This window comes from Pezoporus occidentalis, unplaced genomic scaffold, assembly GCF_034315485.1.
Source record: "Pezoporus occidentalis ecotype Australia unplaced genomic scaffold, CSIRO_AGI_Poc_V1 ctg258, whole genome shotgun sequence".
NCBI lineage: Eukaryota > Metazoa > Chordata > Aves > Psittaciformes > Psittacidae > Pezoporus > Pezoporus occidentalis.
This window is the reverse complement of record NW_026914480.1, coordinates 35,271-52,605: the sequence shown is the minus strand read 5'-3', so window position 1 is coordinate 52,605 and position 17,335 is coordinate 35,271. Positions and strand designations below refer to the sequence as shown.

At 41.7% G+C, this 17,335-nt stretch overlaps 1 protein-coding gene across 3 annotated transcripts in view; it reads right to left on the bottom strand.

Annotated features, from left to right (window-relative positions):
- GALNS (galactosamine (N-acetyl)-6-sulfatase) overlaps positions 1–17,335 on the bottom strand; it is a 48,785-nt gene that overhangs the window by 28,247 nt on the left and 3,203 nt on the right. For all 3 annotated transcript variants that reach the window (XM_062623676.1, XM_062623675.1, XM_062623677.1), the window contains exons 2-10: positions 16,831–16,954; positions 15,525–15,599; positions 14,398–14,500; positions 11,311–11,454; positions 9,958–10,024; positions 9,714–9,841; positions 8,777–8,916; positions 7,170–7,273; positions 907–1,043 (exon numbers count right to left, since the gene is read on the bottom strand). In XM_062623676.1, coding sequence (XP_062479660.1) covers positions 907–1,043; positions 7,170–7,273; positions 8,777–8,916; positions 9,714–9,841; positions 9,958–10,024; positions 11,311–11,454; positions 14,398–14,500; positions 15,525–15,599; positions 16,831–16,954 — 1,022 coding nt within the window. The remainder of the gene's footprint in view (positions 1–906; positions 1,044–7,169; positions 7,274–8,776; positions 8,917–9,713; positions 9,842–9,957; positions 10,025–11,310; positions 11,455–14,397; positions 14,501–15,524; positions 15,600–16,830; positions 16,955–17,335) is intronic.

Sequence of the window (17,335 nt, the reverse complement as noted above, 5' to 3'; positions counted from 1 at the left end):
TCCAAGGGGTTGGTGACTGCAATGGATTTCTCTTTTAAAACAGAGAAGTTCAACAAACTTTCAGGAGTAAAGATGCGGTAAGCTGTGTTTGAGAAACCTGCAATGCCTCATGGCAGCCCCTGGGTAAGCTCTCAGGTAACGCTGTAGGCATGCTTCTTGCCTGACAGACACAAAAGCAATTTTATGGAACAATGGCTCGCACCCAACAGAGGAAAGAACTCAAGTATGTTTTCCATGCATATGTTTCCTTGCTATGTCACAGGCAAAGAATATGATTGTATTCAGATTTCACAGGCTGCCAAATTCCTCCTCAAAATCACAACTACAAGACCTCTCTTGACCTCCGACCCTTCCAATAAGAGCACTGAGGATGTTTGCTGTCAGATCTCAGTGCCTGTACGCCACAGCTGACAGCGCTCCTCTGTGCTCATAAAGATCCCACATATTTAACCCAAATCTATGCTTGCAAAAGCATTCACAGAAACAGGACCCTGGGAGGAGGAGGGCTTCCACATCACCACAGCCTCTCTCAAGCAGGGACTACAAAGACGCAGCATACTCTTGCATGTTTTTCCAGTATAAATAATGTATTCTCCCCTACCCAGGCTACAGTTCTCAGGCTTTTATCTTCCCTATTGCCATATGTTGTGGCAGAGATCCCTGCTAACCCCCTGACGTTTTCACCTGTCCCCAGACTCCGCTGTATGGCAACATGCCACATGTCAGGAAATCCCACCTCTGCTCACTCCACCGGCACACAGCACAAAGCTCTGGTGCTCCCCCACCTCACGGAGCGGGAGCAAAGATGAATCAATTCTGTTTATAAAATATTTCTGTAGAAAAACCCACACAAACAAATGTGGCACCGCTTCAGTCAGGATGCAAGGGTCAGAGCTCATAACGAACCTGTCAATTAGCTTGCCCTGCAAGATGGCAGGTAAAAGGTCGATGCCGTCAATCTGTCTGTCACTGGGAGGCTGCAGTCCCGCCAGGGAGAGGCTGGTGGTGAACAGATCCATCACGTTGCCCAGCTGATGACTGACCTGAAAAAAACAACAGAGACACATTTGCAACAAGACCTTCAGGAAAAGCCAAAGCGAAAAAGGCTGGTTTCCACCGAAACACAAGGATTGCTTCCTGACCCTCCTTCTCTGATGAGCATGTTTTGAGGATGTCTCCCTTTACAGTGCTGCAGTCACCAGCAAACCCCCTATTAAAATAATAAAGGAGATGATCCATATTCTTCCTCTAATAAGGGAGCATTTGCATTTCCAGTATTAGTTTCCCTTTCTTTTCACTTTTTACAGGAGTATGTGTTAACAGAGTTCAACTTGAATGCAGCAAATTACATCTCATTTGTAGATTGAAAAATCAGCACTTAAACCAAGAAAAAGTCCTTGATTTGTTCCCTCTTCAGGTCATCTCTGGAGTCCAGAATACCCTGAGAGAGTTCCCAGAAAGCACAGGGATAGATGGATAATAACAAAAAGAGCCCGATGACTTCATCTGCAAACCATTTCCAACAATTCAAGAACTGTAAAGTTGTGGTATTTTTAGAATATATTTTAATAAGGGAGAAAAACATCTGGGTTTGGCTCCAATGAAGATGTGCAAGCTTTTTTTCCTCCTCTTGTTTTTTCTTGTTTTTTTTTTTTTTTTCCCCTTAATTGGAAGCCATATTCATCTCTCTGGTCTTAATTATTTATATTTTAAAAACCTAAAAAGTCTGTTCTGATTCTTTCTGAATCTTTGCTCCCACTCTTCTTGTGGCATGCTACGGTTATCTGTTGTAGGATGTTTAATTAGCTGGTGACACACCAAATTAAAGCAGACACATTCAAATCAAGAGCAAAGCTGTTTTGCACCAGGATGCACCAGCACAAGATGCAACACGAAAAGAGCCTTTTCAGCTTTAGCACTTGCTCAGAAACAAGAAGCCATCTGATACAAGCCCACATCTGTAAGTACAGAAGCACGTTCTGACTGAAATCCAAGTCGTAGCAGCAGCGTTGCGAATGTCAGTGTGAACATTACCATACTGGGACTATCAAAGACTTTTTATCTCTGAATCCTCTTTCTACTCACAAACAGACCCCCAGCCTGTCAGCTGACACTAATTATTTAAATATGACAACAAATGATAACATGATAAATTAATTTTTGTGAGATGCTAGCTCTAGAGAGAAAAAACTAAAGGGAAAATGCTATTTTTGCTGGGACATTAAGCCTTTTATTGAGAGGCTAGGCTGGAAAAAAAGTGAACACAAAGGAGGAATTAACAAGTTGTTTTTTTAAAAAAAAAAAGAAACTGGAGAAAGCAATATGCAAGAGACTAATTACCAGTTTAACATTACAATATCCCATTCCTTGATTACAGTAATTTCAAATTTTAATGGCTCCCATTCATCAAAAGGTGTTGGCAGAAACACATAATACTAAGGCTGCATGCAAGAATACTTCCACAACTCTTAAGAAGAAATCGAAGTGCAAAGCTCTAAAAGCACAAGAGGAAACCTGACCATGAAAATCCTTGCTCAGGAAAGCAGTTGGATCAGTTGACCAAGATCAATAGGTGTTTCAGGAGGTCTCAGCCATTTGAGGTTAAACCTTATTTGTGGACACTGATGCAGCTGGCAGCCTGAAAGAGGTTGTGCTCAGGCTGTCCTTGGAGGCAGCGACAAGTAGAGATGAGCTCACAAATCTCCCCCAGAAGGAAGATTTATAGATGAATTTCTATCTCCACATCGAGAAGAGGATGGGAATCTTTTGATACACAGCTGTGAAGACGGAAACAGAACTAAGCTGTCCAAAGGGTAACCCTGCTTCTTACTGGGGCCATTCGGCAAATGTGGACCACTAGGAAGAAGCGTAGGTGGATATGTCACCTATGGGATTAGTTGTGGGACAGTGCTATGTTCTCCTTGGACCATTGCCTTGCACGGGCTCTTCTCTGTTCCTGGGTGTGCACTCAGAAAGGACACACTAAAAACCAGCATCCCATACCATCAGCTCATTCCTTACAGAGCAGGATAGCTTCATCAGCCATGGGCATGGGGAATGCTGCACTCCCTCTGAAGTCAGAGGGGATTACAAGTGCTCAGCATCTCAGAAAAGATGCTCAGTCCCTCGTAGGCGCATCTGCCAGCTAATTCACCCAGAACATGCCTTAGGAGAGCTGTGGGGTCAGCAGAACACCATATGCAGAGCTGGAAATCTAATAAAGAGGAGATCTGGCACATGGCTGCTCCCTGACAACTGCTACGTCAGGAGCGGATGGGCAAACAGAGATTTTTTTGTAATTAGACCTCTCACATTTATAAGGCAAGTCCAAAAGGCACTTTTCTTGTTATCACTCCATTCCCTCGCCTCAATCTTTTGATAACAGGCAGCAAGAGGCAATCGCTGACCCGAGACTCGTGCCTCTAATATCACCCAATTTATACACTGCACTGTGACAATCCTGTGGGGCCACCATGGTCTTCTTGTACTGGCCCTTATTAACCATAACCAGATGTAGATGACTCTCTTTAATCATCCAATTACATTTCTGGTCTCAGACAACATTTTTCCATGAAGCAGAGAAAACTTCTTAAGGAAATTAAATGCCCATGCCACAGCCACTTGGATTTATCTGTGCTCTGCAGCACCATATTGAAGAAGGGGAGGGGAAAAAAAAAAAAAAGGTTAATATTTATATAAAACTTTGAAGTGTTTTTCAGAGAAAAAGAAAAAAAAATTACCATTTTCTCCTGTCAACAGTGCTCTTTCATTCTGGTTGCCTTTCCAGTTTTTTTTTAAGAAAAGAAAAAGAAAAATCCAGAGAGGGCAACAGCCCAGAGAAAATAAATAATATATAAAAAAGAGTGAGATCAGATATTGCTCGTATCAGTGAGAAACAGCTGGTATTACACACGGAAGAACGGATTTTCCCCCCCCTCCTTCCCTTCCCTCCTTTTTAATAAACTCTCAGTATACACATAACGTCTTTAAGAAAATGAAATCCTTTTGCTGTGGGCCACGCCGCTAGAAGAAATAGTCACCGCCGCTGTTATCAGTGCTTCCAAGCTTTAACTCTGAATCAAAGGCGACAATTAATAAAGTCGCCCCCGCCAGGAATGGAAAGGAGGAAAGCTAAATATTTGAAACTGGGTGAACAAATGTCAGGGTGTTTTTAAATAAAATCCTTTTACAGTTATCACAGCGAGCAGACCTGATATCCCTGTCTAATTCAATTTCAATTTGCGCCCCATGGGAGATAGTGAAGAAAAGGTTGCAATGCTGTCTTTGGGTTGATATGTTCTTTTCTCCTTCAGGAAGCAGGCACGAGAGAGGAAGGGGAGGAGGGTGAGGGAAGAGAGGAGGAGGATTCAAATACCAACAGAATACGATGGGCTTTTTTTCCAGCTGGATCCTTCCAGAAGGCAGATGTGATGCGGGGAGTTTTGAAATGCTGATTTGTTGTGAACTCACCTGGAAAACGTAGCTGAGGAGGAAACTGCAGAAAGGCTGTTTGTGTGTGAATAAATATTCCTGACAGGGGACCAGAATTTACTGAATGTTGATGCCAAGAGCAACACGCACTCCTGAGGCATCCCTCTCCTCCAAAAAACCTGCAAATCTGCCAACTGCACCAATTATCCCAACCTCTATCGATATCCTGTCAAGTGTTCACAATCCTGTCACCTAACTTCTTTGTCTAAATAAAAGCTACTCCCTTATTTAAGCAGACAAATGCACTCTTTTAATAGAAACAAAAAAACCCAACACTATATATCACTGAGATTATTAATAAACTGCCAGATCCCATCAGCAGAATAAGCCTCCCACCCAATAACTGGATTTCAGTGGCCAGAGACAGAAGCCTTCTTTTTCTGGCTGCAGCTGTGCCAGCTGAAACGGTCGCTGGCCCTCTGCCTGCTCTCAAAAGGTCCATGGCTGGAAAAGAACAACCACTGCACTGGGAGCAACCACAGCGCAGGAAGGAGGAGTTGACCCTTCAGCTTTGTGCTTGGCACTCCTGAGAAGCTTTTTGCTTCCAGCCAGGTTCATGGCTCCCAAGCCTTTGTCTCCTTCAAGTCTTTTGAAAAGAAAGAGCATTGAGAGACTCTGAAGCAGGTTTACCCACATTTTACAGCTACTTGGGCTACTCAGGCCTTAGGCTGACTGGTTTAAGCTTGCAGTCTGGAAGATGCTGAAGCTACAGACTGTGTAAGACGCAGAAAAGAAAGCCAAAAATGAACTAGCAGACACATGTCTCTTCACTTACTATGTCAGTGAAAGAGGCAATTATGAAGCAGTAACTACAGACCAACACAGTGTGTGCTATATTACACAGAAGCGTTGCCAAACGTCTCACCTGTGGTCAGTGCTGCTGTATGTACCAGTGCTGGAGCCTCGATGGCAAGAATACAAAGCAGAAAAGACATATAAGTAGCTATCATGTATTTACTTATCAGTAGCACCATATGGGGTCTATCTCGGAGCCAAGCAGCACATCCCATGGACAGAGGTCAGAACAGGCTTCTCAAGGTACCTCAGTGGAGCCCAAGAGGACATCTGGGAGCGTAACACCTGCACATGCAGACGTTTGGCAGGCAGTATTGTGAACTGGAGCCCAGGGTAGGATGGATTTAAAGTTTAGCATGTGCTTAAGTGCCAAGGATGATGATAGCAGTGGTGGAGTGGGGACTTTTGGGTGCATACCTGCCCTGATAAGCCTGAAGCGCACTCTCCAGCTCACTGAGCATGCATGGGCTCATGATAGCACAGCGTAGGTCAGTCCACCCACCTATGCAAACATGTTAACTCCACAGAAATGACTGCTCACAGGAATTCAAACAGCAGCTCCAACTGTGGCCTCAAGCAGGAAGCCAAGCATCACACCAGGCTACTGAGAACGTTTTGCAGCACGTAAAGCTTCACCGCTGTGCTACATGCTAAAAGACTACCTGGGAGAGGGGTACCAGCCAGTTACAGTTCAAAAATAGAAAATAGAAAATAAGAAAAATTATTTCTTTACACATGTTCTTCATTATCCTCAGAGTTACTACAATGGAAAGAATTTTTAAATTTGGTATTTACTTGTCCCCATTTATAAAGCATGTTTACTTTTAGCACATTATTTAGTTTGGACAAGGAAAACAAAACAGTCAGCTTCAGTTTCATGTTCTCATATGCTAGCCCAAGGCTGTTGTACTTGGCTTCTAAAGGCTTTATGGAAATGTTTAAATTTAAACAAAAAGATTGTTTTCATTTCAAATTAAAAAAAGAATAAAGCATCCCTGGTAGGTTTTGTGAACCCTTTAAAAATTATGAAACCAAACTACCCTCCTGCCCTCAGCTGTAGATCTAAGCTATCTGATGGCTTCCTCCTAAATGGAAGTGATAAATTATTATTATCCTGACTCAATTAAACCACTGAAAAGGAATGCAACTTAGGAAAATGTTTTATTTATTAATAGTTTGCAGTCTTAAGCACAGTGCCCAGCTAATGAAGTATCACTTTCTTCAGGGATGAGAGATGCTCACAAAGGGGAGGGAATCTGTATTATTTACTGTGAACCCTGTCTGCAGAAGAACTGATTGCATCCTTCTTTAATGAGAACTGGGACAAGAGAGGCTGGTAGTGCCACTGGAGGATTATCCTGAAGTGATCATATCTAAATTTGTGTATAGGCAGGCAAGAGCAGTAGTCTGGTATCTGGACCTCCATGAGTGGAACTTTTATCAAACACTAAAGCAAGAGCTGAGTATCAAAGCACTTGACACTTAAGGGCACAGAGAGTGGGTGCAGGCAACAAGCTCCTGCTCTACACTGGGACGCACATTAGCAACATGTCTTTATACAAGTTGTTCAAACACATAACTCACTAAAAATACTGTGGTTGAAAAGAGTAAAGGGTTTAAATAGGTCAGGAACACAAAAAGACCAGACCACCTGGTGCTCATAGATGTTGATCATGGACACTCTAGCTGCAAATCAGCAATAATGAACAAGAATGGCATAATTCTCAGTGTGGGGCATTCAGGTCCTTATTTAGACAAGTGTCTGGACTGACACATCGGGCGTGTTAAAAGCCTGAACCCAAGCCCACTGAACCCAGCAAGAACCACCCCATTCACTTCAGTTCACTTAAGACTGATCTGAGTTGTTAAAAGTGGATACTCACTCCTCCTGCAGGTATATGTCCAGGCCACCAAGCAATAGCTGGCTCTCTCATGCCGCCTTCAAAGGTGGTTTGTTTGCCACACAGAAAACGACCATTGCTTCCTCCTAAAGAGAGAAAAGAAGCCATAAACCCCACAATAAGCCAACATCGTATTTCAGAGGGACACTGTAAACCAGGAAACTTCTAGGCTAGTTTTAAATGAACTTTAATTTCTGCTTGAATGCTTCTTCAAATAACATGTCCAGAGTTGTTGTTTTGGTTTGGCTCTGTTTTTAAATACCAGTTTGTGATGAAATTCTAGGAGTTTCTTCAGCACAGGGACAAAGTGACAGTTAAACACAACTTGCTATCAACCAAACAAAGGTAAAAAACAAAAGCCAAAATAACAGAAAATAGTTAACTGGCATGTTCCTTCCCTTTAAGGATGTTAACTGCTGTTTGGAACTAAAGGAAATCTGACACTTTCAGGCAGAAACAGTATTTCTTTTTTCATAATCCATGTAAAGTACTAGAGCAGTACTAGATGCAGATACAAGAGAGAGAAAAATAAACATGCATTCCCTGAATGCTCATTCTCAGTGATAGCAACTGCTTTGCAGGAATGTTTGGGTTTTTAACACAACCTTGGAGCTAAGCTTGCTGAGGAACAAACACGAAGGGCTTGCGACTGACTCCAGGTCACACAAAGTCAAACACAGTGGTTCAGTTGAAATTGTAACTCAGGATACTCCCTGCTCTGTGGTCCAATAACCACAAGACAGCCTGCCTCCAAACAGAAGAGAGTGGGTCATAAAATCAATTTGCAATGACTCTGACAGAAACAGTCATTTAAACAAAGAAGACTTGTGAATAACAAAAATAGAACCATAGAATCATAGAATAGTTAGGGTTGGAAAGGACCTTAAGATCACCCAGTTCCAAACGCCCTGCCATGGGCCGGGACACCTCACACTAAACCATGTCACCCAAGGCTCTGTCCAACCTGGCCTTGAACACTGCCAGGGATGAAGCATTCATGACTTCCTTTGGCAACCCATTCCAGTGCCTCACCACCCTTACAGTAAAGAACTTCCTCCTTATATCCAATCTAAACGTCCCCTGTTTAAGTTTGAACCCATCCGCCCTTGTCCTATCACTACAGTCCCTAATGAAGAGTCCCTCCCCAGCATCCTTATAGGCCCCTTATAGTTTTTCTTCTTGGTATTTTCCATGTGAGCTAAAGGAGAGACTCTTCAACTCTCTGTAATTACTCAGAAAACTGAAATAGGCGTTTGGCAGATGGAGAGTAAGAACCCTGCTAAGTTATTGTGCCTGGTTCTAACTAAATTGAAGAATATTCACCCCTGACAGTGGAACACAAAGTGGAAGTGCACACATGTGAACAGCCACACTGGGTTAGGCCAAAAGTACATTCAGCCAAGGTTACCTCCCCCAGCAGTGACCAGAAGTAATGAACATAAGCTAACCTTAAGCATAAACGTTTTGTTTTGAGACTTCTCCTAACTGCATAAAGGAAAACCCCAAGTACATGTCTGTTTTCCTGCAGACACAGAGACTTTAGCCTTGATTTCACAACCCCAGCCCAGGTTTGTTCATCTGAGACTCACCTTGTTTAGGAGCTGAAATGAGAGCAGCCCCATTATCAGAGGTGAAAAACACAAAAGTATTCTCACTGATACCCAGCTTCTGAAGATGTTTTAGAATTTTTCCAATGCTATCATCAATTTCTCGCACAGCATCCCCATATCTAAGGCAAAAACAGATGCAAAACATTACAGGCAGGAAAAGAGGAAAAGTGTCACACAGCATAGTACACTGCAATCAGCCACAATGCTTCTAGGGGATGTAATTTATGCCTGTGCTGCAGAAACAGTTCTCTTATGCAGCAGGTACTGTTAATAAAGTTTCCCACTGCAAACCCCGTGTCTCTTACCTGCAGAGAGCAGCCTTTCTTGGGTATTAACAGTCAGAATTTGTTCAGATGTGAGCCACTCTTGGACAGAGACCAATGACTGATACAGATTTAGCTATGAAGTTCTCAAATACAGGCAAAGTCACTTTGCCACAGACTTGAAGCTAATAACATACTTTTGCTTATGGATGCTGGTTTGTAACTGCACTCTCAGAAGCAGGGCCCCCAATATCTAGACAGCTCTTTGCCTCCTGTAAATTGCATTTTTCATGCCTGCTTTTCTAGTTGCTGGCCTGATTTATAGGCTTTTAAAACAGGCACTAATCATACAAAAGCCTTCCAAAAATCATCTGTGCCACATACAGCACTTCATTACTCACACAACTGGCAAAGGAGCTTAGACTCCCCCTCCTCCCCCATTTTAGTCACATGATCTTCATTTCAGATGATAGCAAAATTATTAAAGAACAATCCAAGCACAGTCCTCACTGATCTATTTCAGCACACACATACACTTTAGAGAAAATATCTACGTACTTGGATCAACATTGCTTAGGTTTTCTGTTTCTGCAGAATGAGGTATTAATTTAGAAAAACCCAACAAAATCAAGACCCACAAACCCAAGACTTACAGTCCTCTCTGACTACTTCCCAGGAACTGTTTGGAGGCATAAACAGGAGCATGGGTAGCATCAATTGCCCAGTATAAAAAGAATGGCTGCTGGCTGGCCTGCTGCTTGCTAATAAAATCGAGAGCTTCCTGTAAACAGCAATAAAAATGAATTTAATGGAATCATCCTCTGCCATCTAAATCTCTCCAAAAAAAGCGGCATAAAGTCACTGTGGCTTAAAAACCAGGGTTAAAATAGACAGTACCTGCAGGTAGATCTGAGTCAAGTTGGCTTCACCCGTCTTCAGATCAATTTTGAAATCTTCATAGTATCTTACAATAAAAAGAATCAGAGAGAAAAAATATCAATCCTAAGGAATATACAACATAAACAGGCTTTTCTTCCCTTGCTACAAAAGTAGGTGACAAACAGATCACGTGATACGCAGCAAACTCTCTTCAGATATCAAAAAGAGTAGCACCATATTTTTTTCTTTTTGGGGAAAAGCAACGAAACAGCTGGATCTGAATTAAGGATCACTGCAAGTTTTGGACAAACCGGAGCTACTGAACTTTCACTCTTCAGCTGTTAGAATCGGGGTAGTATGGTTACAGATCTCATGCTATTACTCCTTCAATAGAGAGCTGTTTGCAATGTGAGTAAGATTTTTAGAAGTACAGAACAACTTCCAGGGAGATGGAGCAATCCTAGACTCAGACCTTGGGCTGCTTGGAAAATGTTATGTTAGAAGTATCTTTAGACATCAATTAAGCAAAGAAGGGCAGGGGGCAGTCCTCAAGAGAACACCAAGGGAAATAAGATGATACAAGACTCAAATGGAAAGGACAAGAACGGCACAACTGCAGACTTGGAGCACAGAATGGTGTTATGCAAACAGACAGAAGTTTATTACAAACACGAAGAGAAGGAATAAAGAGGTCTTTCAGTACAGACTGGAACCAGCTTCCAAGAGAAGCAGTGGAGTGACATCATCACAGGAAGCCATTAGGGTGCAATGGGATAAGCAAACATCTCTTGGAGGGAGGCATTCTAGAGCAGTCACATCCCTAGATGGTCCATGTGCATCTTGTAGGTTGGCCTTGTTACTCAGGGCTATTAAAGATCTGGATGAAACCTTCAGGTTAGGAAGGTGGATAATTATACAAGAGAACGACCATTCCACATATCCATTTTCTTATACCCTTTCTATACACATTCGCTACCAGTAGTCATCACAGAGTATAACGGATTAAATGGGTCTTGGCCCTGACCCAGAAGGGCTGTTCGTGTGTTTCATGTCTACTTACAAGCACCTTTTCTGCACTGGTTTATTGCTGAACTGCAGGATATTCAGGGTATCCTGTTGTAAGTATGTCAGATCAGATACGAGGCAGAATATTCCCAATGCTTGACATGCTATAAAGTCCTCTGCATGGGGTGAAATACCTGTAGATCACTGCCCATCCAACTGAGTCTGTAAGTGATTCTGAAGCAGCTGCTGGTTTTACCAAACCCTTTTCACTGAAATGGGTTTGCTGCAGTAGCACTTATCTTCCAGCACTGTAATGTCAGCAGGGAAGCAAAGAAAATAACATTACCAGGCAAGTAGCTGAATTACCTGCCAATCATTTCCCAGTCTCTATACAAAGGGATATTGGGGAGAGCTCTGTTATCAAAAGGTCCAAAATGGCAATTTGGGGATCCAAACCATTCATCAAACCCATGTTTCAGGGGGTGGAACTGTGGCCGGTGACCCAGATGCCTAGGAACAAAAGAAACAGATGAGTTAAATTCTGCAGCAAAAAAGCAAATAATCATCTCATCAGAATGGCATGCAAGAAAACAATCTTTGCCTAATAAGAAAAAACCTAAGCATTTCAATGAAATAAATGCAGAGCATTTTCTTGATCATTCCGATACTTGTTGCAAGTGTGTCTGTGCAGACTCACTCCAGTGCTCACATTTATCCCATTTTAGCCTACTATCTGATCTTTGTTTTCCATTGTTTCCTTCCATTGGTGTCTTCTTTCATGCCGTGTTGATGAGTTGCACTGATGAACAACACCACCCAAAGCCATTGCAAAGACACACATAATGTTTTACTTAGGGATTCTGATCTGTGAGAAGTCACTTTCATACCACTAAGCTGTAAAAACACAAAGCAAAGCTCATGACATGTATCATTATATCTGCATCCCCTTTATGGAGTATTCAGGCTGCCAAAATGGTACAAAGAGACCTGAATGTAAATGAGAACGAGTTCTTTATGTGCACATGTGAACATAAAACATGTTTAGCTACTGCTGATGACAGCTCTGTTGTACTATGCAGCTTGAAAATTCTCCATCCTTAACTTCAAGATGCAGCTCCTCTCTAATCTTCAACTTTAATGCTGCAAATTCTAAACTTCCTTCATTTATACCATCTTGAGGACACAGAACGCCCATCCTCCCTCAGTCTCTAAGGGAGATCTTTGTAGCTTTATGTTTATGTAATCATTCCAGCTTCCACTCACGAGCCTGCATTTGCAACCAGTCCATTTTATGCCATCACTTTCTGCACACTTTCTGAACATAAGGGGCATAAAATGCATTACCTGAAGTAAAATGATCCATGGTGTTATTCTGAGCTATTCCAAAATAAGTTATAACAGAAAATAATCATAATTCCAGCTATGATCATTTGGTAATGTAACAAAACCTGCAAGTCTGACCTGCAGGATTCTATTCTTTCCTCATTTATATACATGATAATACAAAACTATTCGTCACTGTTTCTACAACAGGGGACATGAAAAATATTTTATTCTAAGAAAGTCCTAAGAGAACTTACACAGGGAGAAACTTGAAAAAGGCATTAAATAATTTCTGAGATGCAGATTATTCTCTCCCTCTCACAACACAAAAAAAAAAAGAGATTCAATGAAATGCAACAAATTCAAAAACAGTCATGCGAAACACTTGACTTGCAAACATATAACTAAACTATGGAACTTGCTGCCACAGGACACCCTCACAAGTGTTTAGGAGGGATGTTGAAATGATATAGAAATCTAGTGCTGGAGAACATAGATTTTTTTACAAGCCCTAAAATTCTGTGTTTGAGACCCTAATTTAACTACTGTACTTTGCCTTTTTTCTCTTTTAACCCCTTTCTAGGAAGCACAAGCAGAGATGGCTGCTGTACAGGATCACTCCCTAGTCCTGCCCAGGGTAACAGGTCTTGGGTGCACAATAGTGTACTGCAGGTTCATATTCAGACTGCTTATTCCTAACAGCTGCAGGTTCCTCCAGATTTGCTCTTTTCCAAATAACTGCCTAGAACCAATCTGTATTTGCATTGTTTATTTCTTTTCCCGGAGTGTATGAATTTACATTTATTAGCACTGAACTGCATCTTATTGCGTTCAGCCCACTGATCCGATTCTTCATGGCCACTCTGCTGTTTGGATTTGTGGTTAATAAATAATTCACTGTCTCAGGTTAGTTTGCTTGCTTTCCAATTTCAGCAGCACTGGTGAATCTGGCCACAATTCAAACTCTCTCTTCTCTAGCTAGTTAACAAAACTGTTAAGAGAAATTGTACCCTATTAGATGATCTTAAGGTCCTTTCCAACCCTAGTTATTCTATGATTCTACTACTTGCCTTAACAGTATCCCCCCCCAGTACTTCTCCTGTCTGAACTCTCTTCATTAACGATTACTCTTGTCAACATCTCTGGTGTCTATGTACTTTGGAAGTTGCTACTTATGCATTTATGTATTACAGCACTCTTCCAAACTGTGAATCAACTGGTCAGAGATCCCCAGACCCCATGGGATTCCATTACAGCTCAAAAACTGAAATTCTGATCTTACAAATGCACCAATTTCAACTATTACATTGGGAATCCCACCGTGCTTGTTTGACATGAGTATCTTTCAGGCTTTTCCCTTCTGATTCTTTGCAGATATAGAATCACAGAATGGTTTGGGTAGGAAGGGACCTTAGAGATCACATAGCTCCAACTCCGTGCCATGGGCAGAGACATCCTCCATTAAACCAGGTTGCTCAAAGCCCTGACCAACCTGGCCATCACAAAACATTGATTTTTAGAAGTTCTGTATCTTCTACAGAGATTATACTGTACTTCCATGAAAGTCCATAAAGCCAAAGGACAATATTCACAGAGTATTGGATTAGACCTCCAGGTCTTTTAAAACATCTGGTATCAACTATGCCGATCAAGCTTACTCCTATTCACCCTCACCTTCTATACTTGATAAACAATCTTAAATGTAGCCCTAGAGATGTCTGCATCTCTATTTCTACACCGCACACTTCTATCCCCTAAAAAGAAGCTTTCTCAATTTAGACTACTGTATTAACAAAAAATCACAACATATAGCAAGGGCCAATGATAAAAAGCACTTAGGTGCTCAAGGCAAGTTCCAGCAGAACATCTTGGTGGTTTTTGATTGAGTGGGATGATAAGTGGATGAAAGCACACAGGGTGAAGGGTTTATAAATGCACGCACACACAAAAACCCCTTCAAGTCTTTGTATGAAGCTACATGTACTTGTAATGACAGCAAGTCAGAAATTGATCACAGTAGGGGGGAAGATCCACCACAAATTTCAAAAGTCAGACATCTGAGCTTCTGGTTGTTCTGCTGCTCCTTCACAATACACACACACACAGACTGAGATCCCAAAGCAAGCTTACCATTTGCCAATGATCTTATTGATGTAGCCAGCTTTCTTCAGCAGCTCTGGAAGCAATAATTCAGAATCTGGGATTCCTCCTACTATATCCTGTGGCGTGTATGCTGCATAAAACAAACAAAAATCTTTCCAACTCTCAATAATATTAGGGAAAACAGCTCATGGCTACCCATCATTAGAAGCACTGTTACTGGATCAGAAATAGCAACTAGCTTGAAGTCCCAGCAGTATAACTCCTTGGAAGTTCTCCCAGGTCATGAGATGAAGAAAATTAATTCAGAGAGATCAACAGATCTACACCCATTAGCACACCATGGCCAGCAATAAAGGGGGCTGCCATCACAGGATGAAGTTAAGACCCTTGAAAGGGGCAGGTCATAAAGGAAGCAAGTGCTGTAGGTGTGCACTGAAATTTCCTTTACTCTTGCAAATTTGCTTCCTGTTTTCTAAAACTAAGGCTTTTTTCCCCTGAATCAAATGACCACTAAACTTGCTCAGATTGCAAGAGCTTAAAGAAATGATACCTCTCTCTCAGTCTACAGTTATCTGGCCCTTGAGAATTCAAGGTGTGACTTTGCTTAGGATGGACACAGCCAAGCGCATTTGCTGATCCATAGTCTGAAACAGCATGTAGCTGATGATTCCTGCCCAAGCACATGGCATGTGTCATGTCATTATGAACATTATGGGACATTATGAACTGGTAATCTTCCCTGGAAGCACCATAGGAACAACAGTGCTGGCAAGGCTGAAATGGTTAGAGAACTGGCTGCTCAATAAAACTGTAAGCAGCTTGTTCTTTACTCTGGGTGTTAACATACACCCCATGTGACTTTCTTTCACCAGACACCAATTAGACCACCCAGAGGAAACACTTCTCAGCCAGCAGAAGCAAATGGATCAACCAGCCTTGTTTATGTCTCTTAATTTGAGGAGGTTTTCTGCTTGATGAGGAGGAAGCAATAAATTTCACGCTCATTACCAGCAGTTAACATGGTAATCTTTTTGTGCCACTCTGGAAGATCCATAGGGAAGATCACCGAGCCAAGCCTTTGTTCAGAGCAATACTTCCTACAAAGCACAGAGGGAAATCAAGAGAGGAAGGCAAATCAGGAGTGAAGCCCATACCGTTTCTGGCATGTGCATTCGTGGTGTAAAATCCATTCCTGACAGGAAGACGGCCCGTCAACAGTGCTGCCCTGGCTGCAAATAACAAAAAAATGTTTTATTTTACATGCATTCTCTGCTTAATGTTAACATTACTACATTAAGGCTGAGGACAGCACGCTGACTAAAGCATGTCAGCGTCTTTCTGCCACAGCCAGCTAACTAAGATCACTCACATTCAAACAGGCAGGAACTCCCCTCTCCAGTGAGCCATGGAGATAGCCACATTCTGATAAGACACCATTTAACTTATTCCAGGACAAACCCGACTGAAATTTGGCCCCTCTCTTAAATTACCCACTGCTGAAGAATCCTTTCTTTCAATAGTCAATGTAGCAGCTCTTCTATCTTAGTAATTATAAAAGGAACATCTGACATTTATATTTAAGAGGAAATCATAACATGAACTGATTAGATGCTTAAGGCTAAGTTTTTAAGCTTGCCTGAACACAAGTCATGTAATAGTGAAGAAAGAGCTGTCCAGCTTTGACAACAGAAGTCAGGTCCTGACTGCAGGGAATGTTTAAACAGATGTTTTACTTTAAGCATATACAGTACCACTGCTGGACTTAGCAGGACTTCAGCATATTTTAAATGCCTTTTCTCAGCAAGGACGTCATCAGCACGCTAACAAATTATACCCTAAATGAAAGCCCAAACAGAAAGCTCCTGTTCCCCATCTTTATTTCAGATCTTGGCTGCCAATCAGGTTTGAAAAAAAAAAGAAAGAGGGGGAAAAAAAGAAAGAAAATAAACCCACATCAGAGAAAAAACAGTAATGATAAAAATATCTGTGACTCCCAGACCCAAACGTTTCTTTTATCTCTTGTCCCTTCCCCAAGAATCTTGCAAACCATGAGGGTCAAAACCAGGGCACAACCTGCTGCAAGAAAGTCTCACCAAAACCAATGGAATCAAACTATGTACAATGTTCAGCAACAATGTAGGTAGTGCTTTGTTTATCCCAAAATAAGAAAGATGAAAAAAAACGCAATGACTGCAGTTTTTAGAATACCGCACCATAATGTTGTAAATATTCCTTTAGCTAGACTGATTTGATCACTAAAACAGTGCTTTGTATGGACTGAAGATTGTCGGTTTTCCAATCAAAACATAAATAAAAAGGGAGCAAAATGCAAGATCAAAGCACCAAATCCAAACGCTGCCCTGAGGGTAATTTCTGGTTTGGTTGCTAGTTTGTCAAACATCCCAAACTTCTCAGAAGCTGGCACGCTTATACGTTAGTTTAAAACCCAAGTTTACTTACATGGAGAACAGAGGGGGTTGGCAGTATAAAAATCCAGGAAAAGCATCCCTTCTGAAGCCATCTGGTCTAAGTTAGGAGTCTCCTTAGAAGGCTCTCCGAAAACTCCCAAATCACCCCAACCCATCTGTAAAAGAACACATCAAAAGATGTAGAAGTACTTTTACTCTTCCACAACAATGCTTCTGGGCCCACAAAACACCGTTATTGTATCCCTTCATTTCTAAATCTTTATAGTGCTCATCTCCCTACTTAGGGAGCACTTCACAAACGTGATAAAAATTATCTTCCCCAACCCTGTGAAGCAGGGAACTATTACACTTCTTACTGAGGAATGGGAAACCAAGGCACACATGAGATTAACTGACTTGCTAATAGCCATTAAAACACTTGTAGCAGAACTGGGTAAGCACCCTAATGCCTTCACTCTTACTCAAGCGCTGGATGACTGGCAAGCACACGTGTGAAGAAGGACAAGGAAGTTACAAGTGATATAATCGGTGTTGTA